The 14766-nt window shown below is 52.1% G+C and overlaps 1 protein-coding gene across 4 annotated transcripts in view; it reads left to right on the forward strand.

Annotated features, from left to right (window-relative positions):
- Positions 1-244: 244 nt before the first annotated feature.
- Positions 245-14766, forward strand: part of GLB1L2 (galactosidase beta 1 like 2) — a 44098-nt gene continuing 29576 nt past the window's right edge. The window contains exons 1-5 of one of the 4 annotated variants that reach the window (XM_032167952.2): positions 245-406; positions 11324-11521; positions 12952-13020; positions 13602-13697; positions 13808-14386. In XM_032167952.2, the coding sequence (XP_032023843.1) occupies positions 321-406; positions 11324-11521; positions 12952-13020; positions 13602-13697; positions 13808-13853 (495 nt within the window). In that variant the 5' untranslated portion in view covers positions 245-320 and the 3' untranslated portion in view covers positions 13854-14386. Of the gene's footprint in view, positions 407-11015; positions 11163-11313; positions 11522-12951; positions 13021-13601; positions 13698-13807; positions 14387-14766 lie in introns of those variants that run through there. The other 3 variants (XM_032167951.2, XM_058446654.1, XM_058446652.1) reach the window with 3 other exon arrangements.

Raw genomic sequence — 14766 nt, forward strand, 5'->3', positions numbered from 1 at the left:
AGACGGCGAACTCTGCACCGCTCCACCACACTGGGGACCCGCCCCGGCCAGACCCCTCCCCTACCGAGACCTTGTCCCCGCCCACCAGCCCCGCCCCGCCCCCGGCAGAGGCCCCGCCCCGGCCCCGGCCAGCCCCGCCCCTGCTTGCGCGAGGCCTAGGGCTGAGGGCGCGGAGCCGCGAGCCCCAGCCAATGAGCGCCGGCGGGCCGGTTGCCCAGGCGACCAGCGCGCGGCTCCGCCCCCCGCGCCGAGGCTCCCGCGCGCGGCTGAGTGCGGAGACTGGAGTGGGAACCCGGGTCCCCGCGCTGAGAGAACACGCGATGACCACGTGGAGCCTCCGGCGGAGGCCGGGCCGCACGCTGGGACTCCTGCTGCTGGTCGTCTTGGGCTTCCTGGTGCTCCGCAGGTGAGAGAGAGCTTCGCGCAGCACCTGCCGGACCCCACATTCCCCAGCCCTCCGCACCTCGGGTTCTCTCCTCCCGCGACCCGCGAATCCCGAGTTCCCGGGGGGAGCAGCCCCAGCTGCTTCTTTCTGGGAGCTCCCCAATACCCCCGAGTTCCCCTGCGGCTCCAGGCGCTCTACTCCTGCCTGGCGATCCAGGCCTCTGGGCGACACCTGGCGTGCCCTCGGGACCCGGCGTCTGTGCCCCGAGCCGCCCACCCCGCCGCGCCTGTGATGCCGGGCTCTGCCCCTCGTGGACGCCCGCTGCCCTCCAGGCGTCAGAGCCCTCTCAGACGCACCCCATCGCGGCCCCGTCCCCACTGCTCCGCGGAGAGCTCCCTCTGCTCTCCCCCCAGGCCCCCCTTTTCCTCCCAAGCCTCTGGGAGGCGCCTTATTCCGCAGAGGCCGGCGCTTCAGCCTGGCAGCTATGGTCTAGCCAGCTCGCCTGGCAAGGTCATAAGAACAATGTCCGTGGGCCTCCAAGATCCCGGGCCATGATTTAGTTGCACAGTTCTAGGACGGATAGGTCGTCTCTCTCCACTTTCCCACCATTCACCTGTTACCAGCTCACCCTTTCCTCTCCCCCTTTTACAAAATGTTGTTTATGGCAAATGAGTGGCTTCAGTGATACTGTGATTTACCCACAGCCTGTGAAAAAGTTTTTTTGGTGCCCTAGCTCAGCATTTTTCTAAACTGTCCCTGTTTTAAGGATTCGACAGCCCTGACCCTATCTTTCAGGTCAGCACTTTCCATATTCAAAACCTCCAGTGGGAAGCCGACCGGCAGTATCGAATGAACTGAACGGTTGGAACTGGGGGCAGGCCCTACACCGCTCAGCTTTGTCATTCGCTTCTTTTTTATCCCCCTTCTTAGTTTCTCTGAACTTCCCCTGGGAGATAGGGAAGTTTTTGATGGAGATAAATATCTGGAAGTCTTTTGTGGGCACAAGAACACATTGACAAACTCTATGTTTACATCTTGTCAAGACTTGATTCTTGTTTCTGAGATAGTGGGGACGTCATAATATTGTTTGGGAGCAGGACGGATTTTCTTCTCATTCTGGGGCCCAGAAAACTTCAGGCATTTAATTTCTCCAGTTGTTCCCAAGATGTTTTCTGCCCTGCCTAAGATCTCTCAGCCATTCCTCTCTGAAGATTGGCCCTGGCTCCTGTGGGATGCTCAGCTTTCCTCCCTGTGCAAGGCTTATGCAAACCTCAGAAGAATTACTCAGGGCAGCGGCAGCAGATCCTCCTGCACACAGCAGGGTAGCAAGGCGCCCAAGCTGCCAAGAGAAAGGCTAGCGGCTGCAGGCCTGTTGTTGATCAGGGATACAGGAGTCCGTGCAGGGGACCCAGGCAGGTCACTATTTGGGGCAGCACTGTGGGCTTGAGATGGGCCGAGTGGCACACCCAAAAAGTCCCCAGGAAAAGGTATGCGAAGGAGGCTGAGGGTTTGCTATTGTTTGGTGGGACAGAGGTGAGGTGTCAGGGAGCTGACCTAGCTGGGAAGAAGCCTGAGCTTCCTTGAGGTGAGAGGTAACCGTGTCCCCACCTAGGTGGGGTGGCCACACTGGGAGTCAGTCTTGGGCCATTGGAGCGGTGTGGAATGGCAACAGAGAATAAACAGCTGCGACCAAAGCCTGTGAAAACAGTTTGACATGCCTGGGAAAGATGTTTTTCTTGCCTCTCCATCCTTCTAGCAGGTAGGACAGAAGCTCAAGGAGCTCTGAACCAAGTCCAGGACCGTCTCTTCGGATCCTGCGGAATACGTGTCTTTTTGGCGTCTTTTTGATTTTTTCACCCTCATGGGTACCTTCTGCCAGTTCCTCCTGTCTGACTTGGGCTGGACACCAATGATTATGAGTTGCTGTAATATCTCTGGAGGCAGGAGGAGAACATCCTCTTTGTCTTTCCCTCTTCCTGTCTTGCCCCCGCTTTGACTGGGTCATTAACTGAGTGGGAGGTGGGGCCTCTCCCAGCTGTTACTGGGGAGTGTTGAGGTGGCAGGTGGAATATAGGTCACGTGGAAACTGGCCATCAAGTTCACTCTTTGTGGAGCCGAGCTGTCAGGAGCAGCCCCTTTCCTGTAGCAGAAGGCAGGTATTTGGACAGTGGCTGGCATGGGCTGGGGGATGTTTGGCTGTAGCTTTTCTTTTTTTTTCATCAACTTTTCCTTGGCTGGTTCATGGTCAGTCATAGCTGGTGGGTTACATCATATCAAAAAACTAGGATGACAAGGTTGACTTTTGCGGGGGATTTCAGTCTTAGAATTTTTATTTTTATTTTTATTTTTTTTAAGCTTAAACAGTGGTCTTTCTTAAAAATTACCTTTATTGGAGTTTAATTGTTATGCAACAAACTGCGCATAGTTAACACGTACAATTTGATACGCTTTGACATATACCTAAATCCAGCTGTGAATCTATCACCACAGTTAAGATTGTGAAAACAGCCATCAGCCCCCAAAGTTTCCATGTACCTCTCTGTCATCCCTCCCTCCTACTCCTCCCTGCTCCCCAGCCCCAAGCAACCACTGATCTGTTGCTTTCCAACACGATATATTGGTTTGCATTTTCTAGTGTTTTATAGAATTGTAATCTTAAAGCATGTTCTCTTTTTTGGTCTGGCTTCTTTCACTCAGCGTATTATTTTGAGGTCTGCGATGCATGTATCAGTGTGAACCGTGCCTTTGAGCCAGTTGCCTTTCATTCTCTTTCCTATTCCCACTCCATGAACACAAGAATGCCTGCTTGATATTATCTAAAGGCATGGTTCTCATTCATGATTTTTTCCTTTATATAAATGAATCACCGAGCAAAAATACAGTCAACGCTGCATCTCTCATACCTGAAATTTTAGCTGGGAAAGTTGGGAGAGGGGAAAGCGTTCAGGGGGGCAGCCAGCATCATGCTTCTAAGAGGTAAGTTCATTTCTTCTCTGAGGTCCGTCTCACACACTGCCCTGCCCTGCTGTTTTCTTTACTCCAGACCCCAAATTCTTCCTATAGAAAGGAAAAGGAGGAGATGTATCAAACTCCTTCTCCTGAGCAAGGTGACTAACTTAGCAATGCAGGTTGCCTTTGTTTTGATGTGAATCATGGCCAGTGCTGTCTTCCAAGGGTATGTGGCCAAATCATGCCTCTCCTTGAGCTTCTGGGAGGTAATTGATTTTATGGGCCTTGCCTATTCTAGACTCTTCTCTGCTTAGGGCCTGAGTCATATTTCATGGAATGTTCAAACTCTTTCAACAGTGTTCGTTTCATCTTGTAGTAGTAAAGTTTTCAGCATCGGGGAAGTGTCTCTTTCAGCAGGTGATCAACTGTTGGATACAGGTGGTGAGGGATGTCTGAGCCACCCTGTGCTAGGAAGATCGAGTTGGCTCTGGGATTCTTACAGGACCGTGCTAGCCAGCAGCAGAAGGAGACCAGAGTTGTCTTGGAGCAGCCATAGTATCGGTATAGGTGCGATTCAAGGGAGGGACTGGGCTACCAAGAAGACTGGGGACAAAGAGCCTTGGCTGCAGAAATAGCAGAAAGTTGACCAAAGGGTTCTTCCCACCTTAAGGTAAGGAAGTGGCAAGTGAAATAAAAGCATGTAGTCCTTGATGACGTGATGCAGAGTTCCACGAGGTCATGTCAGACGCCCTTCTGGGAAGAATTCAGGAGATGCTGCAGCTTGCGGAGAAAGATTGAGAACATTTGGACCTGAAAAGGACTCTGGGGACTAGGCACGTCCTCCCTCCCTCCCTCACCACTATCACACAGCAGGGGCAGGGTTTTTTGGTGTCAATGTTGGGATATTTGCTGCTTCCTCTCCACGCAGTTTTAGCTTTTGCTTAATCTATTGCCCTGGGTATTAAAGACCGTATTGAAAAAGAGTTCTCATGGTGTGGATGTCTCCTGGGATAGAAAGGCAGCAGGTGTTTTTAGAGGCTCCTGCTAATGAGGTAGATGTTTCTTGACTGGTGTCTGCCTGTTAGAGACTCCGTGTTGATACAGCTTCTGTTCTTTGACACTCAGCAAAACAGTTAGTGGGCTTGTTCCTTTCAAGCACAGATTGTATTTTTTTCCCTTAAGAAGTTATTTTGTGAGTAGGTAATTTATGAACACGGTAAGTATTCAGAGTGTGAAGGGGAGTACAGTGAAAAGAAACTGCCACTCCTGGCCCCTAGGCTAGGCACCCTTCCCTATCCCCTCTTCATATCAGCCGTTATTACTGATAATGGCTTCTTTCAGAGATATTCTATGCATATACAAGAAGAGAGCTGCACATATTATCCCACGTGTCCATTAGACACATAATTTATTTAAACAGTCTTCTATTGATGGACATCGATTGTTTGCAATCTTTTAGCTACTGTAATCAAAGTTGCTGCAGATACCTGTTGGATGTGTTTCTATAAGTAGAACTGCTGACCGTAGGACAGATTCATTTTAAATCTTGATAGGCATTTCCAAAACAGTGCATTTCATTTCTGTTGGATCAGTGCAAAGGAGATTCTGAGCCTAACTCGACAGGGCCGAGTCGGTGCATCTCTGGTATATCTTCGTAGATAAGTCCTATGTGGTGGATTAAAAAAAAATTTAACACAGTTATGTTTTTCCGTATTTGTGAGATCATTTCATTTAGAGTCTACAAGCATCTCGAAGATCAGGGGCTTGTTGTCAAGAGTAGAGGCCTTGCGTTATCTAACAGAGCTTTCACTTCTCTCTGGGTGAGACACAGTCCTTTTCCTCTTTATGATGCTGTCCACGGTTCCAAACTACTGCAAAAGTACAGAGTCACATAACGTTAGAACACTTTTTGTTGTTGTTGTTGTTGTTATGTGGTTGATTAGAGTGAGGGGTTTTTGTTACTTTACTATTGGATCTCAGGCCGGGCGCGGTGGCTCACGCTTGTAATCCCAGCACTTTGGGAGGCCGAGGCAGGCGGATCATGAGGTCAGGAGATCGAGACCACGGTGAAACCCCGTCTCTACTAAAAATACACACAAAAAAATTAGCCGGGCGTGGTGGCGGGCGCTTGTAGTCCCAGCTACTCGGAGAGGCTGAGGCAGGAGAATGGCGTGAACCCGGGAGGCGGAGCTTGCAGTGAGCCGAGATCGCGCCACTGCACTCCAGCCTGGGCGACAGAGCGAGACTCCGTCTCAAAAAAAAAAAAAAGAAAAAGTACTATTGGATCTCAAGGTTTTGGTCTAGTAAACTCTTCTTCATGTGCTCGCTTCCTACAGTCTTTAGGAAATACTGCTCTCTGAACCACCAATGTTGCTTCTGGGTCAGAGCCTGGATGTGAGGGTTCCTGGCCTACCTGGGAGCCTTTTCAGAGGAAAAAGCAGAGAAGCTAGGATTGCAGGAGTGCTGTGGGCCTCTTGCTGGGGCCGTCACATCTCTGCAAAATGCATATACTTGCCTTGGGAGTGGCAGGCCCAAGCCCTCGGGCGTATTTAATGCCTCTCCCGGCAAACAGGAGTCCAACACCTTGGGCCCAGACCAAGGAGCACATATAGAAAGCTGGGCCAGAAACAGGGACCGACTTCCATTTCCCTGAGGCTGAAGTTCTTGGAGCCCGGGGATTGGTCCAGGAGGCAATATTTTGGAGTAGAGGTGTTAAGGGCACTATCTGGGCCAAAGAGTGAATAGTTCCTTCTTCAGGCCCTCAAATTCTTTTGCCAAGGGTGGAGAGAACATGGCTGAAGGCTGCTGGGACCACAATATCCCCAAACAGACAGTTTAGGGCAGCAGGATGTCCAAGGAATTTGAGCCTCACGGGAGCCTAGAACTGAACCAGAATCTTGAGAGTGATGAATAGAAGTCTGCACTGAAGACAGATCCAAGTGAGGAATTCCCATGTGTTTGATGTCTTTGTGGGCAGCTGAACACACCGTCAGATGGTGGTCTCTGGCATGGCCACTTGGAGGAGGGTGGAGGTGAGTGTTTCCTTGGTCAGGATCTTCATAGGATGCCCTGAATTTGGATTCAGTTGAACCTCTGTTTAGGGAGGCCCTAATAGGGCCACAGTGCACCTAAAAATTGAATTTGTAAGCTGTCATCTCAGATGAACAAGTATGTGAACACGTTATGTTATAGTGTCAAAATAACCACCCTTTGGGGCCGGCAAGGACTTATGTTCTGGGAATTGAAGGACAATGATTGCAGTTTCTGACTCAGATACTAGCTTGCGTATGCCGGTGGCCAGCCTCGGACCGCGTGAGTGCTGCCTGGTCTCTGCCGGCGGTCATTGTACTCCGGATGTTCACGGCGCTGTCTCTACTGTGCCCAGTTGCATGGATCCTGGCCCATCTGTGTGTGGTCATACTCTGCATGGCAGACCAGAAAGAGATGACTGTGACCCCAGTGAGGCCTCCCAGCCCTACCATGACCCCGGTTCCTGATGAGTGTTTGCAGGGATGCAGGGATGCCCGCTGGCATGGCAGGATGCATTTCAAGCCTGGCACACCTCACTCAAGGAGCTCGTTTCTGGTGGTGACAGTATCTGGCTCACCTCCCACCCAGCCACCCTGCAAGATCCCCTCTGAAACTTGACAGCCAGTCCCATTCCAAGAAACAGGTGGTGACCTTGCCACCTGCTCATCTGCCCTCTTCCATCCACTCACGTCCGCGAGCACTTTTTGCTACACCCGGAATCTCCTGCCTGCTGGGGCCTGCCCTGTACCCTTCATCCTCAGGACCCACCTCACCAGTCGACGAGAAATTACTCCAGAGGGCTCTACCTCCCCCTGCTTCCTCACCACGGGGCACAGCAGAACTTGGTACCTATGTCCTCTGCTTCAGGTTTCCATTGCAACCAATGTTTGTGTCTGCAGCTTGCACAGCCTTCAGCACGAATAGTGCGTGCCCCTTTTCCACGTGCCAAAAGGGAATTGGTGAGGATGGCCTGTAGAGGTCTTGTTAGGTTGTGGGAGGCCCCTTCACAAGTCCTGATGTGCCTGCCTTCCTCCAGGAACCTCGCCTTGGACCATGACCACGGCCACCCTCTCCGTCCAGGTGGAGGAGCAGAGCCTGACTCTGAGCAGAGCAGACCGGGGCACTGAGCACTGAATTCAGGCCGGTTGCCAGGGTCTGCTGTCCAGACTCTTCTAAGGCGGAAAAATCACTGTGGATAAATGAAACCAAGATACACAGACAACAGAAATTCTAGGAGAAGATGTTAACATAAGCTCCAGTTCAAAAGAAGGCAGGTGTTCCTGGTTTCATCAAATAAAGATCCATCATGGATGAACTGCTCCCCAAGAAAAGTGACAGAAACACACTGGGCTTCCTCAGGATTTGGTTAGCTGCTTGGTATCAAGCCTAATTTAGGAGTAAAGTCTTGCTGACCTTTAAACCAAGCAACTCTAACCACAGTATTTCCTTTATTTTATTATTACCGAGTTACTCAGGAAATCATGGGGTTATTCTCCATCTTATGATTATTAGTATTAATGATCATTATTAGTGTTAATAACCATTTACATGATGCTTCATTGTTTATGACGCTCTAACTCGCATGATCTCATTTAATTCCTTGGGGGAACCCAACACTTATCATCCTCATTTTCTTGGTGAATTCATCCCTTTTAATAATGTGTTGACAACTTCTCTAGTAACCTACCAGAAAATTCCCATGGAGAAACAGTTGAATTCTCCAGAATTTGGAATTGGATAACAGCTAGATTGTTTTTTGTTCTTGTTGTTTATCTCATTCCTCTTGATATGCACTGAGAAGATGTTTTATTCTAAAAATATAGAAAATGGTGTGTTATAAAGACACTAGCAAAGACAAGCTCTGTCCAGGGAGGGAGTCTACTTAGTGTCCAAGGAGAAGACGCAGATTGGGCTTCTCAAGCTGTAACCTTGGGATTGGTTAGAATGCAGATTTTGATTCAGTAGGTCTCAAGGAAGGCTTCAGGTTTATGCATTTCTGACAAGCTGTGGATGAAGACCTGGAAATCTGGTTGGTGGGTAGAAGTTGTTGAATTGTGATGCCTCTTTCCAGGTGTCTGCACTTTGAGTTGTTGAATTGGGATGCCTCTTTCCAGGTGTCTGCACTTTCCAGGCGGCTGTGACCCTGAGGGAGTTCAGAAGTGTGGTTGTCTGCAGACCACACCTGGAGAAGTCAGCCTAGAGGGAGGTTTCCTGATCCTTAATCATCAACTAATCAAGGGGAGAGGTTAAAGGTGTTGGCTACTAGCAGGAACTGTGTTGGAATGTCGGTCAGAGAGGCTTCTCCAACCCTGCCTACACCTCTGCATTTAGCAGGGTGGGGAGTGGAGGCTCTCGCACCCATAAATAGACGTTAGGATAAGTAACGTGTGCTTTAATAAGAATTGGAGATTGTGCTTTTGAAGTCTGGCTGGAGAGTAAGGTTTGGTTCCTGGTGGAGTGATTGCTAAGTTGTATTGTCACTGTCTTTAAAAACAGTGATATTTTTGTGTGTGTGCATGTGCATGTGTGTGTGTGTATTTTCACCACCAGATTGTCACAATGCCCCTGTTTTTAAGAAAATAATCTGTCCATCCAGTTCTTCCTCATTCTGGCCTGGGGTGAGCCCTGCATGTGCCTCTGAGGGAACCAGGGGGAGAACCTGTGTTGCCGAGGGCAGGTGAGTCTGGTGAGTACCTGAGGCAGGGAGGGCTGAGCAGGTGGCAGGGTGTGTGCTTTGGAGCAGGTGTGGCCTGAGCAGTTGTGAGCCTGTAGCCAAAGCAAAGTGCCTGGTGAGCAGAGCAGGCGGCACCGAAGGAAGGCCCGGACGGTGGCCCAGAGGGGCCGAGGCCTTGTCTTAGCAGTCCAGGGCTTCATCTGCAAGGATGTGGGCCAGCAGAGTTTCTGAGAGAGGGCGGATCACACATATTTTCAGCTTTGCAGGCCACGCAGTCTCTATTGCAAGTACTCAACTGAAAAAGCAGCCGTCGGTAGATGGTGTGGCTGTGTGCCAATACAACGATTTATGAACACTGAAGTTCATATAATTTTTTATGGGTCCCAAAATATTATGCTTTTGATTTTTTTTTCAACCATTTAAAAAGGTGAAAGCTATCCTCAGCTTGCAGGCTCCACAAAGACAGACGGCAGGCTGGATTTGACCTGAGGCCCAAGTTGGCCCACCTCTGGCCTACAGGCTGTGTTGGTCTAATAGGATCTCAGGGTACAGAATCTTTCATTGTCAAATTTTAGAAATTGTCATAAGATGGCTTGGCACAAAGTCTAGCACATAAACTATATACCACCATGGGGAGAATGGAGAAGTTGGGGTTATTCCACATTAGGGACATAAAACCCACCTGTGGCTATTCTCGCTAAAGCTTTCTCTTTGGAGAAAAAAGTGTGGTGAACAGGTTCCCATAGCTCTCTAATATGCAAACACATGCTACAATAAATTGATTTCAGACAGAGATAAGACTCACAGCAGAGAGTGTTGCATTTCTCTGGGACCCTCACAGCAGCCTTTCCGAGCAGTTGGGACAGGCATTAGCCCCGTTTTATAGAGGAAGAAGCCCCTGCCCACAGAACTGGTGTCACTAACTCAAGGCGACAGTTCTACCAAGCTGGGGGCCGGGTTCACATCCGGATCTTCCTATTCCGGCTAGCGTTTTTGTTGTCACTCTCTCATACAGTCTTTTGGAAGAACTGTGTCCTAAAATGTCATTTGCAAGCCATTTACCAGAACCTGGAAGTTTTCTCTTTAGAGAAGGGAAAATGTGGTGAAGAGATTCCCACGTTGCCCAAGATGAGATGACCCTTTCATCTGTAACACAGCAGAACTGTAGTCCTGGAGCTTCAGTGTGAGTTCTAAGGCCCTGGGGCTGTGAGAAGTAGGAAGGAGTAGGTAAAAAAGCAAATTTCTTTGCCTGAGAGTGGCCCCAGACAAAATTCCCAAGAGGCTGGCGATGTCCGAGCTGTTTTCTGTCCTGTGGGCACCCTGCCCCCTCCCCGTCTCTGGCCATCTGGGCCCTCTCTCCCTTGCTCCGTGCCTCAGTGACACTCAGCTGAGGGGGCGTCTCGTGCAGTGGGGCCCGGCTGGCCACCGCCTGCTGGTGTCAGGGCAGGAGCCAGCGCCGGTGAGGACCAAGGCACAGCCAGCACCGGCTCCTGCCCCAGACTCCGCCACGCTCTTGTTTCATGCCTGCAACTTTCATGAACCTCTTGACTTGAACTGTGGGTCTCCCCAGCTTCTCCCACGGCTCTCGGGAGACAGGGTGGGAGGGAGACCCACACCCAGCAGCACCGAGTCGCTGGGACCCAGCCCAGGGGCTCCGTGGGGCCGACCCCGAGAGATGCCGAGCGGAGCTTTCTCACGCACCGAAGCCTTCGACAGCCTTCCCGTGGGGGACTCTGCTCTAGCTGGGTCACCTCTTGGCGGGGGCGCGATCTTCAGAAAATAATTAAGACCCGGAATCGGGCGGATGGATGGACGCCGCTAACGCAGACCCTCTTTCCAGGTCTCTGCTCCTCGAGTCGGGCGGCTGCGACCGTGCCGGGGCTCGGAGGTACTGCGTGAAGTCGCTGCCGCTGTCGCGTTTAGCCGGTGGCCGCAGAGCCGGCCGTGGTGAAGCCCGTGCAGCGCCCGCCCCGCCCCGGCCCCAGCAGCAGCCTCTGCCGTGTCCTCTGTCCTTAGCCCGCGAGCCTTCGTGCCGAGTGCTGTGTGTGTCTTGCTCCTGGCTGCAGCCTCGGCTTGCCCTTCCCCTGCCGCGGGGCCCCGTGCTGGAGACAGACCCCTTCCAAGGTTTGGCGGAGGCGGAGGGGAGCTTTCCCAGCCACCTGCACGCAGGCCCTCTTTAGCAAGAAATGCCGAGGACCCGCGAAGGGGCGAGGAAGCCGATCTCTCTGCACCCTGGGCCCCGCGGCCCGGAGCCTCTAGGCTCCAGAATGCCTGTGTCTTTCCAGGTTGGACTGGAGTACCCTGGTCCCTCTGTGGCTCCGCCATCGACAGCTGGGGCTGCAGGCCAAGGGCTGGAACTTCATGCTGGAGGATTCCACCTTCTGGATCTTCGGGGGCTCCATCCACTATTTCCGTGTGCCCAGGGAGTACTGGAGGGACCGCCTGCTGAAGATGAAGGCCTGTGGCTTGAACACCCTCACCACGTAGGTGCTGCCCCTGTCCCCACGGAGCCTGGTTCCTAAGTAGGGCGCCTGGTGTCTGCATGCGAAAAAATATGAGAGGAACCAGCCCAGGTGCTCTGCCCGGGGCGAGAGAGCCAGGGTCTCCCTCCTCCTCCCCACCACAGAGCTCCTGACTCACGGGCGTGAAGGGACATGAAATGGATGTAGGGTCTAGAGGAAGTGAAGTGGCAATGTCGCACAAGAGAGTCTAGTGAAGGAGGTGAGTGCAGATTGAGGCGGTGATTCAGTGCTAGCGAATCTTTTTGTGTAACAAGCGGTCTTCCCGCTTCCAGTTTACACAGCCAGTGAACGCAGCCTTCTCGAAAAGAGCTGCCGAGAGGCTCTCTGGCCCCAGTTTTCAGCACTCCTCTTGGGCAGTGCTCTTAGAATGCTGTGGTGCCATCCCAGCCTCTTGTGATGACTGGCACATGGTAGGCACGCAATAAAATGCTGAATTTGCAAATCATTTATAAAATGTGCTCAGTTGTGAATAACCTGGATCTTTTCATGGGTTCCCCCCAAATTGCCAACCGATACTTGACTCTAAGTCTATGAAGTGAAGGGGTTGATCAGGCTGGACTATTTCATGTTTAGGCAAAAATATGTGATTACAAATCAAGGAGATGGCTTTTCATGGGTGGTTTATGAACTGATTTTGAAGACAGTTCCTTGAAGACTTACAGAAACGTGCTGAGCCTTGACAACTTCCCAGAAAGGACTCCTGAAGGCTGTGAGGGCACTGCGGGCTCAGCACTCTGACCCGCAGAAGCAGCACCAATGATAACTTGCTGAAAGGCAGAACTCGTGTGTCTGAGTTGGAAGCCAGGCAGTCTCTCCTCCTTCACCTGGGAACATTCTTTGTAGTGGACAGAGGCTCTGCTAAAGCCAGCGATGGGGTGGGGTCGGGAGAAGAGCAGCTGTCATCGCTGTGTCATCCATGGGTTGTCCCTTCCGCCTCTCGAGTTGAGCCTGTCCATGAGCCTGCTCCGTCCCTTGTCCTGTCTTTAGAGTTGGAAGCTTCATTCTGTTGCATGTTTTGGAATTCTGGGGCTTCAGTAAATATAGGATGATCACCGAGCTTTCCTCTTACTCCTTGTAGCTGTTTTTCTGATAAAGTTACATTTTCTTCTCCAGTGGGGCCTGGGCATGGTAAGCTAACTGGGGTCAGAGCACCTGACCTTTTACTCAGCCTGTCTTATGCTTCATCCAAATCTTGTTGATGCAGAGGGAAGAGGGCTTGCCCTCGATTCTGGTCCAGAGATCAGTTCACTTAGTTCTTGGTTCCAGTCCTAAAATCATGAAGAAACATATCTTTAGCCATCATATTGGATTTTTGGGCTAAAGAAGGTAATGTGGGAGGTGAAGTGGAATGAATGACGCGCTCTAGCCTGTAATTATCATTTCTGTTGCAGCTATGTTCCGTGGAACCTGCATGAGCCAGAAAGAGGCAAATTTGACTTCTCTGGGAACCTGGACCTGGAGTACGTGGTGTTGCTGCTTGTGTGACCTGGCCAGGGACAGGGGCAGAGAGGTGGCTACTGGGGGTAGATTAGCAGCCAAAGAGAACCAGGGAGGGACCTGGGTCTGGAGCCCGGTTCTAGGACTGCGAGAGGCCCTGCACCCAGGACCCAGACACTCCCCGCCCATGACCTGTCACCCAGAGGGGCTGCGCCTGCATCCTCTGGGCTCCACCTCTCCATTGCAGCCCAGAGGGGCAGAAGACCCCGGGAGCCGCCCGACTCTGCATGGGGTCCGGCCGCCTGGGCTGGGGCAGGGCGGCCCCTCTAGGCTAGCAAGGCTATTGGGTCAGGTTCACTGTTAAGACCCCTGTGCCCTGGCTATTACCCTTCCTCCTCAGGCCCCCAATGGGGCTGTGCAGAGGCTCTGAGGCTGGGGGCAGCTCAGGCCACCGACCTGGTGTGGGAGTCCCCGCTCTTTGGGGGTGGGGCCGAGTCATCCCTTCACCCCACTGGGCAGCTCCTCCACCCTGTGATGTGTGTGGCCCCCACCCGGCCTCATCCTCGGCCGTCGTGGGAGGGGCTGACGATGTGGACCTCCCTAGGGCCTTCGTCCTGATGGCTGCGGAGATCGGGCTGTGGGTGATTCTGCGTCCAGGCCCCTACATCTGCAGTGAGCTGGACCTCGGGGGCTTGCCCAGGTAAGCGGGGTTGTGAAGGGTCCTGTGTGCTGTTGCAGAAAGCTCACAGACGTAGGTCTAGTTTTGCTTCTGTGTTCCAGTTCCCATTCTGTACTGAATTTCCTTTTTAGGAAAAGCAGCACCCAGAGGGGATTGCTTTCAGTGATGCTGCAGTGAGTGCCCTCACGGAGCCCTGTGTGGGCTGCTTGTGTGACAGGCAGCAGCAGGGCTGGCCCTCCTGGCATGTCATGCTTCAGAACTCTGCTGTGGAGCTGGGAGCCCTGGCAGGTCATTCACCTGCATGTCTGCAGTATGGGAAAAATCAGACCTTCCCTGTCTGTTTCTTTTTTCTGAGACAGAGTCTTGCTCTGGCACCCAGGCTGGAGTGCAGTGGTGTGATCTCGGCTCACTGCAACCTTCGCCTCCCGGGTTCAAGCGATTCTCCTGCCTCAGCCTCCCGAGTAGCTAGGGTTACAAGTGTGTGCCACCACGCCCAGCTAATTTTTGTATTTTTAGTAGAGACAGGGTTTCACCATGTTGGCCAGGCTGGTCTGGAACTCCTGACCTCGTGATCTGCCCACCTCGGCCTCCCAAAGTGCTGGGATTACAGGCGTGAGCCACCGCGCCCGGCCTTCCCTGTCTCTCTTAGGAATGTTACCAAGCATATTTTGAAAAGTCCAAGTATTTTGATAAAGTATAAGAGAAACGAATTCTTGTTACGGTTTTGTCTTCCTATCTCGGCCCACGTGTGTCATCTTCCCAGTGCTAGTCTTGGCTGAGGGTGGTGCTCTGTGGTTGGAGTGGAAATCTGGACAGGAATCAGCTGGGACTTCATTCACTCCTCATCCTCAACACTGTGGCCTTTAAGATGTTCTTGTTAACTGGCGTAACCTTTCTCAGCCTCCCAGTGTACCAGGTGGTTAGGCCCAGACTGCCTCAGGGAAGAGGCTGATCCTTGTCTCCAAGCCCTCTCCCCTCCCCCGGTCTCCCGGTGAGCCCTGGGCTTGTTTTCCTCCTGGTTTCCAGCATGACCTACCCTTCCCTTGGGGGCATAGCTTCTGTCTCCACTACCCAGGGTCACTTCTCAGGC

This window comes from Hylobates moloch, unplaced genomic scaffold (assembly GCF_009828535.3).
Source record: "Hylobates moloch isolate HMO894 unplaced genomic scaffold, HMol_V3 SCAFFOLD_11, whole genome shotgun sequence".
Classification (NCBI taxonomy): Eukaryota; Metazoa; Chordata; class Mammalia; order Primates; family Hylobatidae; genus Hylobates; species Hylobates moloch.